We start from the raw sequence: 24,801 nt of genomic DNA on the forward strand, positions 1-24,801 counted from the left end.
TCCAAATTAATGGCCATCACCATGTTAGGTGGTAATGAATTCCATATGTTAAATTATGCTGTTGTGAGGAAATACTTCCTTTCCCTTGTTCTAATCTCCTTCCAATTATTTTTCCATGACTCCTTGGCTATAATGTTTTGAGAAGGAGGAAAAACTTGTTTTGATTGAGTTCCTTAATGCTATGCATAATTTTATAAAGCTTTCTTATCTCCATTTTCTCATCATTTTACTGAGCTAAAGATTCTGAAACTTTCTAACCTATTAAATTCAATTGAAAAGCAAAATACATGACACATCTAAGTCTATAGAAGTAATTTGATAGACGTATACTTGTTGGATTGATTGTGGCCTCTTGTATTGATAAAATAATTGTTGCCATTGACCTCATTGTTACTACAAAACACTTGAACTGAAAGTTATACTAAAATAGCCTAATCTAATTTTTAAATACAGCTGCAATTATTGAAGTAAATGAAAATGATGAAAACCAAGTAACACGAGATATTGTAGAAAATTGGTCCATAGAAGAGCAAGCCATGGATACGGATATTGCTATTCTTCAGCAGGTAGAGGATTTAGAGAGAAGAGTGGCATCAGCTAGTTTGCAGATCAAGGTAAAATGTATTTCAGTAAAATCTGTATGTAGTAATTATTGGGTAAAATGCTAACTCAGATTTATGAAGAGTAGATTTTCTAGCGTTAAGGATTATTCTCAGTAATAAAAGAAATCAAAAGACTTTGAAGAATGTATTAACACGACCTGGAATGAAATTATTTCATCTTTTCTTATGGAGAGGGCTTTATTTTTATGGTTGGTTAAATGTTCAGAGAAAAAGTAGGAAATGGGATTTTTAAAATATAACTATTTTCATGAACCAAGACACTAAACTAGACACCTTGAGTCCTAGTTCCACCTTAGGCATGAAAGCCAGCTAATGATCTGGGGCTACTCTTTCTCTCTCTCAGCCCAATCTACCTCACAGGGTTGTTGTTGTGGAGAAAATATGAGAAGGAAGAAACATTAGGTATGTTAATATTGAGTTATTTATAAAAAATAATAAAGGTGGGATAAAAATAAGTCAGTAAATAAATATTATGGAGGAAACATGACCATCATAGATCTGCAAGTCCTCAGAATCATGTAGTAGAATTTAATGCAATATTATTAAATTCAAAATACAGCATCTCTGGGATCATACTTCAAATTTGCATGGTTCAGGAAAACTTGAGTGTAGATTTAGGCTTTTTTTCCCCCCTGTCAGGCTTTGGAGTGAGGGAGACAATAGCATCTATTTTCTGTCTTTTAGATTTTAGTTTTACTTTTATTGGAAGATAGACTAGTACATTGCAAACAGCATCTCTCCCCAGTGTGTATGGAGAAAAATGCTACACAAGCAGTGCAGCTTTGAGCAGTTTATTTTCTGCTTTGTATGTCAACCACATAGCTCCAAACTGGCTGCTGCCACTGAGGCCATAGCTTGCAGCAAATGTAAGTTCTCCCCTGTGTGAACATTCTGGTTCACATGGTGGAGGAAGAGCTTGAGGGAGGTCAGCAGCCCACCATGGAACTGCCCCTCCTATCTGCCTATGGGACTCTGGGCACCCCTGAATCTTTCTCTGTATGCCAAAGACAACAGAGACTCACCCAGCAGCCAAGCTTTTCCTTTTCTTTTTGATTCTAGCAAAAATAACAATCTCCTGGATCAATACTCCTATCAGTAATCCCTGCTGCTGTCTTGTCTTAGTGATCTTGCTCTAACCTCCATGTTTGCTGGATAGCAAAGAGATAGCTGTGTTCCCCAGCAAGCACAGAGGTAAAAGCAGGGATCCTGCTTCAAGAGATGAAGGAAAAAGTCTTCTTTTCGCATCTCATTTTTCCACAAGTAGCAGCTGCATAGCAATCCCTGCCCCCACCATCATATGCAGGCAGCAAATTTGCCGGCCTTGTTTTCAAAGTGCAGCAAAAAGATCACTGTCGAGACAACAATTTTCTCTTTTCCTTCCCTCTTGAGGATGGGGGGGGGGGACACACATTATCATGCAAGTGAGAAAGAGCCTTTGATTTTCCATGCAAACAGAATATTAAGTTCCGCTGACGAAGAGCATAAAGGCTAGTAGCTCTTGGATTCCATCTACGTTCCCCATTAGTCATGATGATCAACATGTGACTTCTGGCATCTTTTAAAATTGGGGGGGGGAAATAAATATATGTAAATATTTGCATTTTTTCTTGTGGAATTAACAAAATGTGCAATATGAAGGTGTTACGTACCACATATAATTAATGTGAATTAACCTTGTTACTGTGAGTCATCAGAAATGATTACAGGGTTTTTTTTAAAAAAAAACTAAAAATCTGAAACTGGGATTTGTGCCAGTTGTATATTTCCCACAATAGCACTGGCTCTTGGGTATGAGTTAAAAATCAATTTATTACTTAGGAACTTGTTGGATTGCCGATTTTTTTTTCTCCCAAAAATGTAACATAAAACTCTGATTTAAAAATTAATGTGTGTGGTTGTCTTCAATAGTATAGGAAAGAAAAATATCAGCTCTAGTGACTTTTTGAGAACTTCTGGAAAGAGATGCAGTGTTTAGGGAGGAAAACAAATGATCCATCCATTGTCCAAACTGAAATGGTTAACAGTGCCAAACACATATGTGCACAATTTTGTATTAAAATGTAGGGTTGGATGTGCCCTGAACCGGAATCGGAAAGGGAAGACTTGGTATATTATGAGCATAAATCAATCACTCCATTGCACAAGAAGCGTGATGGTGATTGTGTTGGTGGAGAAGAAGGCAGTAGCAGTACTCTAGAACGGAAGAGTGACAACCCTCTAGATATAGCTGTAACCAGACTTGCTGACTTGGAGCGGAACATAGAGCGAAGGTATCTGAAGAGCCCCTTAAGTACCACCATTCAGATCAAACTGGATAATGTGGGCACAGTTACTGTCCCTGCTCCTGCACCATCCGTTAGTGGTGATGGTGACGGGTAGGTTATTGAGATTAACTTGAAAAATTATTGTGCTTCTTTGCTAATTGGAGCCTATTTTTTCCTATTGTGTGTTTATCTATGTATCTTCTCGTATGTCTCTGATCCATATGGACTGCCTTTTTTATGCATGGTGCTGTGCAAAGATTTATTTGTTTGTTTGTTTGTTTGTTTGTTTGTTTGTTTGTTTGTTTTTCTGTTACGTATGTTAATCCTGCAAAGTTATCTTATGGTTGTGATTGAGCTTTGAGGCACGTAGCCACAGTCTGTGCACTACATCAAATTTAGTTGCTTAAGCCTTATTACCCTTATTGGCTGTGTATGTTTTTGTCATTGCTTGGCTTTCAGTGTGACGATGATTGTTCCACGTTCAGAGACTGATGAAAATGGATGTGACCTGCTTAATTTCTCTATATTTCAATGCAGAATGGAAGAGGATATTGCTCCAGGGCTAAGGGTATGGAGAAGGGCATTGTCAGAAGCTCGCAGTGCTGCACAGGTAGCTCTGTGCATTCAGCAGTTACAGAAAACAATAGCATGGGAAAAATCTATTATGAAAGTTGTAAGTGTTATGAACTGATTTTTACATATCCTATTTTCCTCCTTTCCAGATACCTAAGTTGATAGCATTGTTGCTGCATCCCAAAAGGACAATTAAATGGCACTTTTATGCGGATCAGATACATTTTTTAAAAAGTAAAATAAAGGGCCCTCCTGTAGCCAAATTCAGTATTCTGAACTTCCACATGACAAATAGCCTTTCCGCTGGCACATTTTGAATTTTATGGAGTTTCTTCGGCTCTCCCTGGAATGCAATTAATAAAGTGATGCCTTCTGTGTTGCCATAATGGGGGTTCTGGGTCAAAAACTGCAATTAAAGGCTTTTTCAGAAAGATGAGATGCAAAGTACATGCTTTAAAGATGTGCATGGCTTCTTGGCATGCCCACCCAATACAATAGTATGTGCAGATTGGATGCTGTACAGCATACAAGCTGAAATGCCCCATCTCCGCATAGAAGTAACAAATTAACAAGCACTGCTATGTTAATTGCATATTCATAAGTGGCATGCAAATGCATGTAAGAGATTTTGCATGAATCCTGGGCATCAGATTTCTGAAAATAAAGCTTTTTATGCTGTAGTAATCAATGGGAAAAATTACTAACAAACAGTGAGCGTGTCACTCTCGAAATAAGTCTCTTTCTCCAACTTGCTACAAAATTTCAAACTTAATTTTCACTGGTAATTATGATACGTATGTTTCCATATGTATATACGTATGGAATACATATATACGTATTCCATATGTATACATTCCATACGTATACATTCCAACTGCCAACCTAGCAGTTTTGAAAGCACATAAAAATGCAAGTAGAAAAAATAGGGACCACCTTTGATGGGAAGGTAACAGTGTTCTGTGCGCCTTTTGCCGGCCACATGACCACGGAGACGTCTTCGGACAGCGCTGGCTCTTCGGCTTTGAAACGGAGATGAGCACCGCCCCCTAGAGTCGGCAACGACTAGCACGTATGTGCGAGGGGAACCTTTACCTTTTTATGTTTCCAGCACATTTTATTAATCTAGTTTGCACTGGAATGATTTTCCATTAATATAGGAAATACTGTCATTTTATAAATTTTTTCTCCAGTAAAAATTGGGGAATAAAGCATCTCCTTCCAAACTTTAGGCATTGCTTATATCATAAAAGCAAATACCAGTATATGCTGCAATGAAGATTATAGATTGTCATTAATAGTCTTCAAAAATCAAGTCTTAGGACAATTGTGGTCCCTATTTAGCTCCTCGGCTTGGACTGTCCATACCAAATTTTCATCCTTTTTAACCAGCAAGCAATAAGCTCAACATTATCCACATACCTTTCCTGATTTAATACTTTCTCTATATAGCATTAGTGGAGCATCGTACTTTTATTTGAATTCCAAATTATCACAAATGTGGCACAATTGAAAATACAAAATATACAGTAATTGGGAATCAATTTTCAAATGCCTTAGGAACATTACAAAATCTTCATAATTACTCCCTAATTGAGTTGGTTGGGAATTTTGGCTTAGATAAGATCTGTAAATTTAATAAAATTAAAGAGGTGGAGGTAATTATTTTACTGACTATGTATTTATTTCTCTACTTCTGCTGTAAGTGTAATGGTCCATATAACAACAGATATTGAGCTTAATTTTAAAGTGTTCCTAGAGTCTTCATAGCATGCTGGTTATCATGTTCCAGTGGAAGATAACTCATGGATCTGAAATAATTTCTCTGTATTTTAGTACTGCCAAATATGTCGAAAAGGAGATAATGAGGAACTACTGCTTCTCTGTGATGGCTGTGATAAAGGTTGCCATACATACTGTCATCGGCCCAAGATCAGTACTATTCCAGATGGTGACTGGTTTTGTCCTGCCTGCATAGCAAAGGTAATATGAATTGGAGATAAATCTGTATACTTTTCCTCTCAACTGACTGCTATGTGATTATTATGCCTAAACTACAAAACTACAACATATATTGACTACTTATAAATGTCTCTGGTGTACAAGAGAATTCGCCTCTCTGACATTAAATCAGTCTAATACATGGAAATTTAGAAGTTTATTATTGAAAGACTAGAATTAGGATGGCCTGCTCCAGGCACTGCATGGATCTGGATGGCTTTCTACAAGCATTTAAGGACTTTCCCAGCAACTTTATCGCAGCTCTGTTGAGTCCTTGATTCCTGCTGGCAAGAGGATCCATTATATTTTATGTGATTGCTTCCAAGGGCCTCTCCCTGCTAGCTAGCCTCAGGTGGCTCCTTAATGTACCAAGGATCACCACAAGATAAAGTGGCAGAAGAGATGCCTGTAGCACTGGAGGAGGAGGAAGATGAATAATGGATGGTAGTGAACATTCTTGACGGGGTGCAGTTGTCTGGGAAGAAGCAGATCTGCAACTTTTTGGTTCTCCTGGACTCAGCCATTGCTTAGATTAGAAGGTGAAGGCCATAGCTAAGGCAGGATTTGCCCAGTTTCATCAGTTGTTACAACTGCAGCCCGATGCAGAGTAAGAGGACAGTAACCTAGGTCTGGTTCACCTCTCATTTGGTCTACTGCAATGGTCATGGGGGTTACCTTTGAAGATGGTATAGAAGTTTCAGTTAGCCAGAATGCAGCAACCAGGGTACTGACATGAGCACATTATAGCTGTGCTTTGGTTCCTTCCTTCATTTCCTATGAGTTTGCGAATGAAAATCAAAGTGCTGATATTGGCCTTTATAGCCCTACATGACTTGGCAACACAATACAGCTTAGGGCATGTCAAATTTTTCAACTTTCAATTTCCAAACATTCGGGGTATTCAAAAGTTGTGACATGCCTTGGGGATTGTAAAACTATTTTGGTTGCTTTAATATAATTTAGATGTGCTTGGTAAGAAACTACATAAATATCATAACTTTTTAACATTTTGTTTGTTTCACGCCTTCTCCGTTCAGTTTTGATCCATCTAACTGAAACATCATTGGAGAATCTGCTTATAGTTCCCCATATGTGGGGAACTACATATGTGAAACAAAGGAGTAGTAGTTAGATCTATGGTTGGATGTTTATAGGCATGAGCTTTCTGTGGTTGTACTTACACTTCGGAGTAGTTTTCTACCAGGCAATGTTATCTACCCTACTTGCTTTCTGTATGTTGTTAAAAACAAAATTATTTTGAAGAATCTTGATGGTATGAGTTGGTGTCATTAGCGTACGTAATGGTTTTAGGCATATTGTAATTTGACTCCACTTAGTGTTTCTTAACCTCCCCCTTTTCAGGGCAATTTCTTTTGCAGCACTCATCCTTTACGATCAAGAAGGTATTGAACCAGTGAGTTTATTCTTTCATATCTAAGTAAAAGAAGTTAAAAATGACCTAAACTGTAACATTGTCCTAAAATACATGCTTTCCTTTAATGCCCCATTATTTAATGAAATTTCTAACCTTGGTATCAAACTGATTGAAAGATGTGGGATAAGCAGATTAAAGTGATTAATTTCTAGTTTTTGAAAATGGAGAAAAGGAAGTCTGATCAAATCTATAGAATTCTAGACTTGGCCTGAATTTAAGAAAGCACATTTCAGTAATTTCCAAAACTCAACTAATAGATTTAAACTTAATGTCAACCGCTTTAATCTAGATTGCAGAAAATATGACTTCTGTAACAGAATCATCTATTGTAATGTCCTTCCTGTTAAAGACTACTTCAGCTTTAATTGCAATAATACTAGAGCAACTAATAGATTTAAACTTAATGTCAACCGCTTTAATCTAGATTGCAGAAAATATGACTTCTGTAACAGAATCATCTATTGTAATGTCCTTCCTGTTAAAGACTACTTCAGCTTTAATTGCAATAATACTAGAGCAACTAATAGATTTAAACTTAATGTCAACCGCTTTAATCTAGATTGCAGAAAATATGACTTCTGTAACAGAATCATCTATTGTAATGTCCTTCCTGTTAAAGACTACTTCAGCTTTAATTGCAATAATACTAGAGCAACTAATAGATTTAAACTTAATGTCAACCGCTTTAATCTAGATTGCAGAAAATATGACTTCTGTAACAGAATCATCTATTGTAATGTCCTTCCTGTTAAAGACTACTTCAGCTTTAATTGCAATAATACTAGAGCAACTAATAGATTTAAACTTAATGTCAACCGCTTTAATCTAGATTGCAGAAAATATGACTTCTGTAACAGAATCATCTATTGTAATGTCCTTCCTGTTAAAGACTACTTCAGCTTTAATTGCAATAATACTAGAGCAACTAATAGATTTAAACTTAATGTCAACCGCTTTAATCTAGATTGCAGAAAATATGACTTCTGTAACAGAATCATCTATTGTAATGTCCTTCCTGTTAAAGACTACTTCAGCTTTAATTGCAATAATACTAGAGCAACTAATAGATTTAAACTTAATGTCAACCGCTTTAATCTAGATTGCAGAAAATATGACTTCTGTAACAGAATCATCTATTGTAATGTCCTTCCTGTTAAAGACTACTTCAGCTTTAATTGCAATAATACTAGAGCAACTAATAGATTTAAACTTAATGTCAACCGCTTTAATCTAGATTGCAGAAAATATGACTTCTGTAACAGAATCATCTATTGTAATGTCCTTCCTGTTAAAGACTACTTCAGCTTTAATTGCAATAATACTAGAGCAACTAATAGATTTAAACTTAATGTCAACCGCTTTAATCTAGATTGCAGAAAATATGACTTCTGTAACAGAATCATCTATTGTAATGTCCTTCCTGTTAAAGACTACTTCAGCTTTAATTGCAATAATACTAGAGCAACTAATAGATTTAAACTTAATGTCAACCGCTTTAATCTAGATTGCAGAAAATATGACTTCTGTAACAGAATCATCTATTGTAATGTCCTTCCTGTTAAAAACTACTTCAGCTTTAATTGCAATAATACTAGAGCAACTAATAGATTTAAACTTAATGTCAACCGCTTTAATCTAGATTGCAGAAAATATGACTTCTGTAACAGAATCATCAGTGCTTGGAATACTTTACCTGACTCTGTGGTCTCTTCCCATAATCCTAAAAGCTTTATCCAAAAACTTTCTACTATTGACCTCACCCCATTCCTAAGAGGACCATAAGGGGCGTGCATAAGCGCACAAACGTGCCTACCGTTCCTGTCCTATTGTTTTTCTTTTCTTTTTCCTATATATATGCTTATACCTCCTTATATTTACTCATATATGTTTATACACTATATAATCTTTTTGTATGATACCTACATATATTGTTGTGACAAAATAAATAAATAAATAAATAAATAAATAAATATTGACAAAGCCATAAGTGATATGTATGGACTAGTTTTGCTAACAGAAATAAATACAGGTTTGCTCTGTTCTTACTGGGGGTTTTTTTCTTCCGACATAGGCAAGTGGTCAAACTTTAAAAGTTAAAAAAAATCAGATGAAAGGGAAGAAAAGTAACGAACACAAGAAAAGCAAGAAATTCTCCCCAGTGGTAGAAATGGAAGATGAGGACTCAGCATCTGTAAGCAGCTCTGTTAAAAGGGGGAAAACGGAGTCCAAAAAGAGAAAAATTGAAGAGAGCCTTTCTGTTAGTCCATCAAAACAGGAAAGTGTCTCCCCTGTGAAGAAAATGAAACGTGATGAATCCAAGGATTTGGCTTTATGCAGGTATTGCTTGAGTGTATTCATTTTAGATTTTATATGAAAACAAACTGAGGTTCTCAAATGTGACAGGAGCTGTTTAAATTGAGCCTGCCTTAATCTCATGCAAAGAAAGATCTGATAGGCCACAACCTAAAGGCAAAATAGATGTATGGAATGGAAGCTTCCCTTCTACTTCCCCATAACTTCATTCCTGCCTTGCTTCCTCACCTAATCTCCTTTCTGTCTTTATCTCATGATTTTTATCGTTTTATCAATTTCATTAAGTCACTCCAGCTTCATGGAATAAAGTATTTTTCTTCTCTGAAATGTTTGTCAAGTAGTTATAAGCTTCTCTTTTTCTCAAGGATTTCTCAACCTTGTTAATGTTCATGAGGAAAAAAAGTCCTTAAACTTGTCCTTTTAAAAGTTGCAGATGTTCTTGGAGAAACACATCTTTCAATTGTGTTGGGAGGTTTATATTTAAACCATCATAATAAAAATTGGTGTCGGGCTTATATTCTAAAATTGCAATCAACTCCTCTGCATTGTCAGCTATTTACGAAATTGTCTCGGTGGTTTAGTAACTTTTTACATATATTTGCATCTCTGAAATAGTTGGAGAAGTTTTTTTTAATATCCTTGGAGTATAACTGATCGATGAACTGATGGATTTTATTTAAAGATTTTTTTAAATACATCTCTAATAATTTGCTCCTCCATCTTCTTAACTTCCTCTTTAGTCAAAGAGTAGCTTTTGTGTAAATCACTTAAGAATTTCTGGCCAATCAGGAATCATAAAAATTGGAAAGCTTTAGCTATCCATAGCAAAGCAGACCAAGCTACAAATTATTAAAAATAATAAACTAGAACCACAACTTTCTGCCCTTATATTTCTCCATCAGTTTTTTTGTAAAGGTTCTCCACACTTACTTATTTTAGCTTGCCTTCAGCAGCCTTCTTTTTTGTTGTTTAATAATGAAAAAATCCCCAAAATGGCTCAGAGCTTCAAAAAGGAATAAGAGGCTGTGGCTAAAGAGAGCCCCTTTTATTTTAATAAATAGTCCTTTAAAATGATTAAGAAATGAAAGGCACAACTTACTGTCCATTTGAAGAATAAATTCCAAAATAGTTACTTCTTCAACAAGGAATTCATTGCAGCCCCACCCCCTCAGCTTTCGGCATGCAGGATGCTTGGAAGCACAGCTCCTGAAGCTACTTGCAAACCTTTGCTGTATCAGAGGATCTTATGGGATAATTCTAGGACTTTCCCTAACCCAGCAGAGTCATATAAACTAAAGGAATGCTAGTTCCTTGTGAGTTGAAAAAAATTACAATCCAGGGAAAAACCCTTCAGAGATCCTTCCCTGGGTATGTCATCAGTTGGCCATCTTTTAGTCACCTAATCTCCCTTCCGTTGTCAAAACTTGACTGGGAGAAACAGATTTTGATGCAAACTGCAGAAAGTTGGGCAGAATTCAGTGCCTCTTATTCATGTGGCTATTTTGGTCTCTCCTATCTATTCAGCTTCTGTAGTATCATTTTCTTCCTATTTTGATTTTTATCATTCTTCTGTGTCCCAAATATTTTCTAAAGATTCTCTCTGCATCAGATGAATTGAATTGTAGCTAATCCCTCAATAAATGTGTTACTTTTTAATGTGCCATTTGACATTTTTATTTATACTCATTGCAACATGAGGTGCAAAATAGTTGAGAACTGACTTGTGACTTTCTTTCTAAATATTGTTAGTGTGCTCCTGTCTGAATTGGAAACTCATGAAGATGCCTGGCCTTTCCTACTTCCTGTAAATTTAAAACATGTTCCTGGTTATAGGAAAGTTATTAAAAAACCCATGGATTTTTCTACAATTCGAGAGAAGCTGAATAGTGGACAGTAAGTAAAAATCAGAGGAACCACAGAAAAGAAAAAGTAAAATTTTAAATCCACTTTGATTAATTAAATCCCAGGTAGTGTCTGATGTCTAATATTTTAGGTGCTAGAGTACCATAATGGTGAACAGTCAGGGCTGGCAAGGTGAGTAAGTATGTAGTACTAGTAATTACCATGGAGATTGAAGGTTTCTTGTTTCCTTAGGCTGTGTGTATCAGACTATTATCCAGTAAGGAACTACGTCCTATTTGGTAGCTTCTGCAAGTATCTACACTGCGATGAGTATCTTACACGGCGGATGGGGGGTGGAGAGAGGGAGTGGGAGAGAATATTTATTCTTACCTGTTCTGAAATAGCTGTTGCAAAATATATCTGAGGTCTGGTGTCAAATTCTGTTTTAAGGTGGGAAAATCAATTCATTAGCTGAATTTCAAAGGGAAATTCATTATTGATGACTTCAAAAGGCAGACATGGACTCGATATTGTCTAATTATGTATTAAATCTTTGGACCACCATCAAAGAACATTTACACAGAGTCAGAAAAAATGGTCTAATGGAAGAAGCACAGAATGTGCTTGTATTGTTATATTACGTGTTATATTATTATGCTTTGGAAGGACATGAGATAGTGCTTGGGGCTTAATGGAGGATCAGCAGCAAGAGGAAAAGAGGCAACAAGTATATGCATGTATCACAGAATGCATATATCTGCATTTTTATTTAAAAAAAGAAAAAAGTTTTGCTGGAAGCCCACGTAGTCAGGTATACAGCAGTCAGCTAAATGCCTCTGGAAAGTCAAGAACATAATAGGTATCCTACCACTTATGCTTTATAATGTTTAATATTATAGCAATATAGCCATTGAAAGCCTTCCCTCATGAATTATTCAAAACCAATCAATTAATTTACCTAGCAATACAAGTAGCAACAATTACTATAAATCACCATATGATGAGTTTCCTGCTTTTACCATTCACATTTAAATAAAATCAGAATATCTTTGCATTCTCTTTTCAGTCTTTTCTGATTTATGCTGATAGTCATGGTTCTAAAATGATACAGAACACATTTTAGTAGCATTGTGAGCTCAAACTTTCAAAGCGTGTCAGTTGAGTTCACCTTCAAGATAAGAAATAGCTGAGTGTGGAGTTTTTTTTTGCCATTGGCAGTTTTACATCCTTTACATCTGAACTTGTATCAATCTACATTTGTCAGTTTGCAAATCAAAAAAAGCCTCTTGCAAGTTGGTGATACGAAGCAAAATTATAAAAATGGAAATACAGAAGCAAGCACATCTGGCTACAGCAGTTCCATGGTATTATAGTCAAACATCTTCATTCAGAAGAGCTACAATTATGGTGGCATGGCAGCTGGATGGCAGGGCAACAGATATTCACCCAGAGGCCCTTCTGAATGTGATTGCACGCTTAGTGCCATTATGCTAAACCTGCAGTTCAGTAGCCCTTCTCAAAAGTCTTGGGGGAGGTGTTATGTATTCATGTTTGTACCTTTAAATATTTGAGCGGGAAATCAGCACGTTGCTGATTGGTCGAAGCCTCCAGCAGAACTGTATAAAAGGAGAGGTTTTTCCCCCAGCCTGTTGCTGGGTTCACCCTATATTAAAGAGCTGTTGTCACTACCCTGGTCTCCAGCCTCGTTACTTCCAGAACTTAACATTGGCGACGAAGGTGGGATCTCGAGGCTGAGGAGAACCAGAACCGAGCTGAAGCACGATAGACCCGAACCCAGCAAACCCAGGGCAGAAAAGCGGAGATGGCCAGTTACACTCCGCCCGCACCGTTTGACCCGGCTAAAGAGAAATGGGGAACGTATATGACCCGTTTCGAAAGCTTTCTAGAAGCCAACGAACTGCACGGAGTTCCAGATAACCGAAAGAGGGCTTATTTCCTAAGCCACTGCGGTCCGGAGGTCATCGACATCGCGGAAGCCCTGGCAGAGCCAACGCCGTTGCAGTCGGTGTCGTGGCCAACTTTACAGACTTTACTAAGAAACCACTTCGCACCAACGCCGTCCAAATACGTGCGGCGGTTTGAATTCGGAGAGCGAAGGCAGATGGAGGGCGAATCCATAGGCGACTACATGGCCGCCCTAAGAAGAGCGTCCAAGGACTGCGGATACCGTGACCTAGACGAGGTGCTCCTCGAGCAACTCATCCGAGGGGTCAAAGACATCCGATTGCGGCGACGGCTGCTGGCAAAGAGCAACCTCACGCTAGCCAACGCTCTGGACGAAGCCAGAGCACATGAAATGTCATCCCAAGCGGCAGAGACACTGCAGAAGCCGGTCCCACAAAAGGCGAGCGCGAAGGCAACTCCGGTGCACCAGGAGGAGGTTCAGACCGAATCCGACGGTGAAGACGAGGAAGGGGTCTGCCGCACCGAGAAACGCGACAAAGGGGACCGAGACGAATGCGGAAGCTGCGGGGGTCAACACCAGCGCCAACGCTGCAAGTTTAAAGACGCGACATGTCGGCGGTGTGGGAAGAAAGGGCACCTAGCTCAAGTTTGTCGAGCGGCCCAACCTTCCCGCCGAAAATTCAAATCGGCCAATCAGAGCGCGGAATCGGCAAGGCGGCCCGCGATTGGCTCAAACAAAAAAGGCGCGGATTCCAACCAAACAACTGTGGTCATAGGCCGCGCCTCGACCAAAGTGGAGAAGAAGATCTTCACCAAGCCAAAAATAGAGGGAGTACGGTGCCGGCTTGAAGTAGACACGGGATCAGCGATCACCATCATGTCCTGGGACACTTTGGCGAAGTCGCTGCCGTCCGTCGCGAAGCGCCACCTGCAAGCACAACGGCTACGAGTGCACGACTACCAGGGGAATCGCATCCCTGTTCGAGGGACCACCTCCGTCCGAGTCGAGTACGGTCCACATAAAAAGACCCTGCCCATCACGATCGTCGAAGGAACTCTGCCCAGTCTGTTGGGACTAGACTGGTTTCGTGCCCTGGGCATGGGAGTGACTGGCATCTACCGAAGTGACTGTAACCTGAAAGACATTCTCTTTAACGAGTTCGAAGATGTCTTCAAGGACTGCCTGGGCAAGTACAAGGGGACCCCTATTTCCTTCAACTTAGACCCCCAGGTAGCCCCCATTAGGCTTAAGGCGAGAAGAGTCCCTTTTGCCCTAAAACCAAAAATCGATAAGGAGCTGGATAAGCTCATTAATCAGGGGATTTTGGTGCCAGTCGACCACGCAAAGTGGGAGACGCCAATCGTCACCCCCATAAAACCGGACGGGTCAATTAGAATTTGCGCTGACTACAAGGCGACGCTTAACAAAGCCTTACAGAAAAGCGCTTACCCGGTTCCAGTGGTGCAACACTTATTGCACTCTTTGGGGCAAGGGCAAGTCTTTGCAAAGTTAGACTTGGCCCAAGCCTACCAACAACTGCCAGTAGACGCCCGCACAGCCGAAGCCCAAACGATTGTGACGCACAGGGGGGCCTTCAAGTGCACCCGATTGCAATTTGGGGTCAGTGTGGCACCAGGGCTGTTCCAAAACCTGATGGAACGACTACTGCAGGGGCTCCCAGGGGTAGTTCCCTACTTCGATGATGTCCTAATTTCAGGGGAAAACATGGAGGAATTGGGGGAGCGGTTAAGAAAGGTCTTGAGCATTTTCCGGACAGCCGGATTAAAAGTCAAGACAAACAAATGCCAGATAGGGGTCGAATCCGTCGATTTCTTGGGCTACCGGATAGACAAGAAAGGAATTCACCCTACTGAGAGCAAGGTTAAGGCAATTAGGAAGGCTCCAGCGCCCAAAAACAAAGCAGAGCTGCAGGCATTCCTGGGATTGGTTAATTTTTACGCGGTCTTTTAAAAGAACAAAGCAACTGCTATGGAACCGCTGCATAGGCTCTTAGGGAAAAATACTGTTTGGTCTTGGGGAAAGTCTGAAAATAGGGCTTTTGAAGCAGTAAAGAACCTGCTCTCAAGTGATAGCCTGCTCATCCAATATCACGACTCATTACCCCTAGTGCTGGTTTGCGATGCCTCCCCTTATGGGGTGGGGGCTGTACTCAGCCATAGACTTCCAAACGGCACAGAAGCCCCCATAGCGTTCTACTCTAGAACGATGTCCTCCCAGAGAGGAACTACAGCCAATTAGACAAAGAAGCACTAGCCATTGTGTCAGGGGTCAAAAATTCCACGAGTATGTCTTTGGGCGGAATTTTGAAATCGTGACTGACCACAGACCGCTACTAGGGATACTGGCTGGCGACCGCCCAACGCCTGTGGCACTTTCGCCACGCTTGACCCGTTGGACTATATTCTTAGCCGCTTACTCCTACAAGCTGCAGCATCGACCAGGAAAAGAAGTGGGGCATGCAGACGCGTTAAGCCGATGCCCACTACCAGGGGCGACCGAAGACCCCACTCCGGGGACGCCCATCCTACTTATTGACTCGTTGGACTCTGGCCCAGTCACATCTAAGGAAGTGGCTCGGCATCATACCGACATTGTGTTAAGGACTGTACTCGGTTGGGTACAGAGAGGGTGGCCCGCTGCGCCGGGCGAACGGTTCAAAGAATTTGTTAAAAAACGAGATGAGCTCTCGGCTCAAGGGGGGTGCCTGTTATGGGGTGATCGTGTAATAATTCCTGATAAGCTAAGGGGAAAGGTATTGGACCTCCTCCACGAAGGTCACCCAGGGATCGTAAGGATGAAGGGGTTAGCTAGAAGCTATGTATGGTGGCCACTCATGGACGCAGAGATTGCTGAGAGGGTAGGGAAATGCCAAGCTTGCCAAGAGTCCAGACCTCTACCCCAACGGCCCCAGTCAGAGAATGGGAAAAGCCCCAAGGGCCCTGGTCAAGAATCCACATTGACTTTGCTGGCCCTTTCCACGGCCAAACATTCCTAGTGGTTGTGGATGCATTTTCTAAATGGTTGGAGATCATAATCATGAAATCCACTACGGCCGAAGCAGTAATCGCAACTCTGCGCCACCTATTCGCAACTCACGGGTTGCGGACACTCTGGTGTCCGACAATGGGCCCCAATTCACGGCAGCCCAGTTTGAAGAATACCTGGCAGAGGAAGGCATCGGACATGCCCCCTCTGCGCCTTTCCACCCTGCGTCGAATGGCCTTGCAGAGCGTTCCGTCCGGAGCGCTAAGGAGGCATTGTCCAGGCTCAAGCCAGGTGACTGGCAAACAAAAATAGACTTTTTCCTAGCCGTCCAGCACAGAACCCCAAGCACGGCCACCGGGAAAGCCCAGCCGAATTGCTAATGGGACGGAAACTCCGGTGCCCACTTGACCGCTTGAACCCCATTACACACACACACACACACACACACACACACACACACACACACACACACACACACACACACACACACACACACACACACACACACACACACACACACACACACACACACACACACACACACACACACACACACACACACACACACACACACACACACACACACACACACACACACACACACACACACACACACACACACACACACACACACACACACACACACACACACACACACACACACACACACACACACACACACACACACACACACACACACACACACACACACACACACACACACACACACACACACACACACACACACACACACACACACACACACACACACACACACACACACACACACACACACACACACACACACACACACACACACACACACACACACACACACACACACACACACACACACACACACACACACACACACACACACACACACACACACACACACACACACACACACACACACACACACACACACACACACACACACACACACACACACACACACACACACACACACACACACACACACACACACACACACACACACACACACACACACACACACACACACACACACACACACACACACACACACACACACACACACACACACACACACACACACACACACACACACACACACACACACACACACACACACACACACACACACACACACACACACACACACACACACACACACACACACACACACACACACACACACACACACACACACACACACACACACACACACACACACACACACACACACACACACACACACACACACACACACACACACACACACACACACACACACACACACACACACACACACACACACACACACACACACACACACACACACACACACACACACACACACACACACACACACACACACACACACACACACACACACACACACACACACACACACACACACACACACACACACACACACACACACACACACACACACACACACACACACACACACACACACACACACACACACACACACACACACACACACACACACACACACACACACACACACACACACACACACACACACACACACACACACACACACACACACACACACACACACACACACACACACACACACACACACACACACACACACACACACACACACACACACACACACACACACACACACACACACACACACACACACACACACACACACACACACACACACACACACACACACACACACACACACACACACACACACACACACACACACACACACACACACACACACACACACACACACACACACACACACACACACACACACACACACACACACACACACACACACACACACACACACACACACACACACACACACACACACACACACACACACACACACACACACACACACACACACACACACACACACACACACACACACACACACACACACACACACACACACACACACACACACACACACACACACACACACACACACACACACACACACACACACACACACACACACACACACACACACACACACACACACACACACACACACACACACACACACACACACACACACACACACACACACACACACACACACACACACACACACACACACACACACACACACACACACACACACACACACACACACACACACACACACACACACACACACACACACACACACACACACACACACACACACACACACACACACACACACACACACACACACACACACACACACACACACACACACACACACACACACACACACACACACACACACACACACACACACACACACACACACACACACACACACACACACACACACACACACACACACACACACACACACACACACACACACACACACACACACACACACACACACACACACACACACACACACACACACACACACACACACACACACACACACACACACACACACACACACACACACACACACACACACACACACACACACACACACACACACACACACACACACACACACACACACACACACACACACACACACACACACACACACACACACACACACACACACACACACACACACACACACACACACACACACACACACACACACACACACACACACACACACACACACACACACACACACACACACACACACACACACACACACACACACACACACACACACACACACACACACACACACACACACACACACACACACACACACACACACACACACACACACACACACACACACACACACACACACACACACACACACACACACACACACACACACACACACACACACACACACACACACACACACACACACACACACACACACACACACACACACACACACACACACACACACACACACACACACACACACACACACACACACACACACACACACACACACACACACACACACACACACACACACACACACACACACACACACACACACACACACACACACACACACACACACACACACACACACACACACACACACACACACACACACACACACACACACACACACACACACACACACACACACACACACACACACACACACACACACACACACACACACACACACACACACACACACACACACACACACACACACACACACACACACACACACACACACACACACACACACACACACACACACACACACACACACACACACACACACACACACACACACACACACACACACACACACACACACACACACACACACACACACACACACACACACACACACACACACACACACACACACACACACACACACACACACACACACACACACACACACACACACACACACACACACACACACACACACACACACACACACACACACACACACACACACACACACACACACACACACACACACACACACACACACACACACACACACACACACACACACACACACACACACACACACACACACACACACACACACACACACACACACACACACACACACACACACACACACACACACACACACACACACACACACACACACACACACACACACACACACACACACACACACACACACACACACACACACACACACACACACACACACACACACACACACACACACACACACACACACACACACACACACACACACACACACACACACACACACACACACACACACACACACACACACACACACACACACACACACACACACACACACACACACACACACACACACACACACACACACACACACACACACACACACACACACACACACACACACACACACACACACACACACACACACACACACACACACACACACACACACACACACACACACACACACACACACACACACACACACACACACACACACACACACACACACACACACACACACACACACACACACACACACACACACACACACACACACACACACACACACACACACACACACACACACACACACACACACACACACACACACACACACACACACACACACACACACACACACACACACACACACACACACACACACACACACACACACACACACACACACACACACACACACACACACACACACACACACACACACACTTTTTTTGTTTGTTTGTTTGTTTGTTTGTTTGTTTGTTTGTTTGTTTGTTTGTTTGTTTGTTTGTTTGTTTGTTTGTTTGTTTGTTTGTTTGTTTGTTTGTTTGTTTGTTTGTTTGTTTGTTTGTTTGTTTGTTTGTTTGTTTGTTTGTTTGTTTGTTTGTTTGTTTGTTTGTTTGTTTGTTTGTTTGTTTGTTTGTTTGTTTGTTTGTTTGTTTGTTTGTTTGTTTGTTTGTTTGTTTGTTTGTTTGTTTGTTTGTTTGTTTGTTTGTTTGTTTGTTTGTTTGTTTGTTTGTTTGTTTGTTTGTTTGTTTGTTTGTTTGTTTGTTTGTTTGTTTGTTTGTTTGTTTGTTTGTTTGTTTGTTTGTTTGTTTGTTTGTTTGTTTGTTTGTTTGTTTGTTTGTTTGTTTGTTTGTTTGTTTGTTTGTTTGTTTGTTTGTTTGTTTGTTTGTTTGTTTGTTTGTTTGTTTGTTTGTTTGTTTGTTTGTTTGTTTGTTTGTTTGTTTGTTTGTTTGTTTGTTTGTTTGTTTGTTTGTTTGTTTGTTTGTTTGTTTGTTTGTTTGTTTGTTTGTTTGTTTGTTTGTTTGTTTGTTTGTTTGTTTGTTTGTTTGTTTGTTTGTTTGTTTGTTTGTTTGTTTGTTTGTTTGTTTGTTTGTTTGTTTGTTTGTTTGTTTGTTTGTTTGTTTGTTTGTTTGTTTGTTTGTTTGTTTGTTTGTTTGTTTGTTTGTGTTTGTTTGTTTGTTTGTTTGTTTGTTTGTTTGTTTGTTTGTTTGTTTGTTTGTTTGTTTGTTTGTTTGTTTGTTTGTTTGTTTGTTTGTTTGTTTGTTTGTTTGTTTGTTTGTTTGTTTGTTTGTTTGTTTGTTTGTTTGTTTGTTTGTTTGTTTGTTTGTTTGTTTGTTTGTTTGTTTGTTTGTTTGTTTGTTTGTTTGTTTGTTTGTTTGTTTGTTTGTTTGTTTGTTTGTTTGTTTGTTTGTTTGTTTGTTTGTTTGTTTGTTTGTTTGTTTGTTTGTTTGTTTGTTTGTTTGTTTGTTTGTTTGTTTGTTTGTTTGTTTGTTTGTTTGTTTGTTTGTTTGTTTGTTTGTTTGTTTGTTTGTTTGTTTGTTTGTTTGTTTGTTTGTTTGTTTGTTTGTTTGTTTGTTTGTTTGTTTGTTTGTTTGTTTGTTTGTTTGTTTGTTTGTTTGTTTGTTTGTTTGTTTGTTTGTTTGTTTGTTTGTTTGTTTGTTTGTTTGTTTGTTTGTTTGTTTGTTTGTTTGTTTGTTTGTTTGTTTGTTTGTTTGTTTGTTTGTTTGTTTGTTTGTTTGTTTGTTTGTTTGTTTGTTTGTTTGTTTGTTTGTTTGTTTGTTTGTTTGTTTGTTTGTTTGTTTGTTTGTTTGTTTGTTTGTTTGTTTGTTTGTTTGTTTGTTTGTTTGTTTGTTTGTTTGTTTGTTTGTTTGTTTGTTTGTTTGTTTGTTTGTTTGTTTGTTTGTTTGTTTGTTTGTTTGTTTGTTTGTTTGTTTGTTTGTTTGTTTGTTTGTTTGTTTGTTTGTTTGTTTGTTTGTTTGTTTGTTTGTTTGTTTGTTTGTTTGTTTGTTTGTTTGTTTGTTTGTTTGTTTGTTTGTTTGTTTGTTTGTTTGTTTGTTTGTTTGTTTGTTTGTTTGTTTGTTTGTTTGTTTGTTTGTTTGTTTGTTTGTTTGTTTGTTTGTTTGTTTGTTTGTTTGTTTGTTTGTTTGTTTGTTTGTTTGTTTGTTTGTTTGTTTGTTTGTTTGTTTGTTTGTTTGTTTGTTTGTTTGTTTGTTTGTTTGTTTGTTTGTTTGTTTGTTTGTTTGTTTGTTTGTTTGTTTGTTTGTTTGTTTGTTTGTTTGTTTGTTTGTTTGTTTGTTTGTTTGTTTGTTTGTTTGTTTGTTTGTTTGTTTGTTTGTTTGTTTGTTTGTTTGTTTGTTTGTTTGTTTGTTTGTTTGTTTGTTTGTTTGTTTGTTTGTTTGTTTGTTTGTTTGTTTGTTTGTTTGTTTGTTTGTTTGTTTGTTTGTTTGTTTGTTTGTTTGTTTGTTTCAGGTATCCTAATCTCGAAGCTTTTGCTATAGATGTCAGGCTTGTGTTTGACAACTGTGAAACATTTAATGAAGATGATTCTGACATTGGTCGTGCTGGCCACAACATGAGAAAACATTTTGAAAAAAAATGGACAGAGATTTTCAAAGTGAGCTGAAGTGATCACAGTCCAACATGTTTTCTTTTCTTAAATGAGGACAAATAAGACCAGCAATGTGAAGTGTATTTACATTAAAGTACAAGGCACATGCATAACTAATGACTGTTTTATTTTTCCTTAAGGGATCACGGGGAGTAATGCTAATTCTTAAGGTTTCACTCCTTCAGTAACCATGGCCCTTGGTTCTTGGTTTGTGTGTTTTATCAAACTATTTTAGGTAGAACAGGGAAGCACACCCAAAGAATTTAAATGTAAGGGGTGTCATAGTGCAATAGCAATTTAAAATATATCAAAACGCACTGAATATTCAACCACCAGAGCTCTAGTTGGGGAAAAAAGTTGTATTTCCCCTTTCAATAAATATCTATTTTTCATTTTTTTTACTTTGTAGTTTATTTTTAGTAAATGTATTTAATTTTATGAATTATTTATGATTAAATAGCATCCAGACTCTTCGTTTTCTGTGAAAAGGAAGAATTAAAAAAATAAAATGAAATGAAATTGCTTTAAATGTTGAAAATACAACAAGGAATGTTTTAAAATTAAAAAAAACAAAACAAAACAAAGCCAAGTAAAACTGTTTACACTGATGTGCTGTAAAAAGCACGAAAAATTAAACTTTACTGTAGAGTTACAAGTACATTTATATATATGTTGCTGCATCACTTGTGTAGTTAAATTGTATTTCAAAACAGTGAAGAAGAAAAATGAAACATATGTATATACTGTTCATTATTGTTTATATTAAGTCTTGTTTTAAATATGTATGATGTGTACATATTGTTTGCAGACATTGTTTATGCCTTAGAAAGGACTGTAGCATTTTATTTTAGTTTTAAGGTAATTACAGCTATATGGCTTGTACAGTAAGTATCCTCTACCAACACTGTGGAGTCTCCTTAATCTTTGTAGTGCCTGCCTTTAAAACAGGGTGTAGGGGATATTAGTTTTCCATTTTTCTATTTTGTTATATAATTTCAAGCCACCAGGGCCTCAAATTTGAGTATAATCATTTGTATCCATGTGGAATAAAAATGTGACAATTTCTTACGCACACAGTATTTTTTCATAAAAACATTTCCCTCCATTTGCCTTGCCACAGAAACAACAAAAAAGAAAAAAAAAGAAAAAAATTTGTAACCACTGTGTTTTATCTACTGTGTGTTGTGGTGGCCTGTTGGAGGCAGATAGATCAGACTTTTTTTTGTACCTATGTAAGAGTACTTGAAGTTTCATTTAAAACAAAATGTTGTGGAAAAGGTAGCATTCTTTTTTTTTTAGGAGTGTTATTTTTCACTAGTATGTGTGGCACGGATACAATAAAAGACTGTTTTGCAAACCAGTTTTTTCTCAGTTATTTTAATTCTATGTTCAAACACATTTTAAGAAATCTAGCATTATTAGCAACATGATTTTTTCCTTGAAATTATGAATGGAAAATGTACTATATAAAATATTTCAGGACAAAACTTATCTTTCTGGGCACAAAACACTCTGGAACATACTGGGAGTTTATCTTTTTCTTTTTAAATAAACCTCTTGGTCTTTCCTGGAACATTCAATCCCAGCATGCTGCCTTTTGCACACTATTGTTTCTGTAAAAGATAGGTGGAGGAGAATTAGAGCCACAACTTATGGCCAGATTGCTTTGGATATACTTCAGTCCGGTGTTAAACCAAAATCTATTATTTCTGTAATGTCAGCTTTATAGCTGCCGGGAGTTATGAAAGCTATGAAAACTACCTGAAGCTGTGTGAATATCATAGTAAAATTACCACAAACAGTCCTTGTGTTTAATAATAATATATGGTCTATTATACCCAATGCTTTCCCAACTCCTTTTTTCTACCCAATATAATAGACGTTTCCTGAAATTATCATCAGTACAATAGGAGGGAAATTATCTACAGCAGTTCTAGCCTGGCGTTGTTGATCTCTTATGCCTGGTAGGAGAACCATAGGGCTTTAGATTCAGAAGGATCAGGCCCACTAGTACGCTTCCTTGTTTCAGGAAGGTGATCAATAACTGATGTCTCACGTCTATGGAGAACACCAACACTAGATCTTAACATCTATTTGACAACCTCAGAAAGTTAACATTGTGCTACTATTTTAAACTCGACATACTTTTATATTTACTTGATTTATACTTTGTCTTTCTAGTCTGGCAAATACTCAAGATGACGAACAAAATTGGAAAAAAAATATTTTGTGTGAGTGAGTGAGAATGAGCAAAGGGACAACTTCCCCAAAAATACATTTCATAACCTGGAAACCACCCAGGAGGACTTATCCCATGTGACAGTGGGACCTTTGTCAGTGGGAGTGTCTTGAAAGGGATCTCTTCCATACATTGGCTAAGCCAGGCATGTTCAAAGCAGGAAAAGTGATCCTTAACACTTCAGAATTTAAAAGGTCGGTATCAATACCATAAATGGCAACCAGTTCAGAACTTTTCAGTATGGGCTGATTTTCCAACCAATTGGAAAATATAGACACTT

At 39.7% G+C, this 24,801-nt stretch overlaps 1 protein-coding gene across 1 annotated transcript in view; it reads left to right on the forward strand.

Annotated features, from left to right (window-relative positions):
* BAZ2B (bromodomain adjacent to zinc finger domain 2B) overlaps positions 1–23,653 on the forward strand; it is a 257,806-nt gene extending 234,153 nt beyond the window's left edge. Inside the window, exons 32-38 of the mRNA XM_058191992.1 lie at positions 454–614; positions 2,688–2,998; positions 3,425–3,560; positions 5,294–5,440; positions 8,965–9,230; positions 10,956–11,099; positions 22,144–23,653. Of these exons, the coding sequence (XP_058047975.1) occupies positions 454–614; positions 2,688–2,998; positions 3,425–3,560; positions 5,294–5,440; positions 8,965–9,230; positions 10,956–11,099; positions 22,144–22,297 (1,319 nt within the window). The 3' untranslated portion in view covers positions 22,298–23,653. The remainder of the gene's footprint in view (positions 1–453; positions 615–2,687; positions 2,999–3,424; positions 3,561–5,293; positions 5,441–8,964; positions 9,231–10,955; positions 11,100–22,143) is intronic.
* The last annotated feature ends 1,148 nt before the right edge of the window (positions 23,654–24,801 follow it).

Source organism: Ahaetulla prasina, chromosome 1 (assembly GCF_028640845.1).
Source record: "Ahaetulla prasina isolate Xishuangbanna chromosome 1, ASM2864084v1, whole genome shotgun sequence".
Taxonomy (NCBI): Eukaryota; Metazoa; Chordata; class Lepidosauria; order Squamata; family Colubridae; genus Ahaetulla; species Ahaetulla prasina.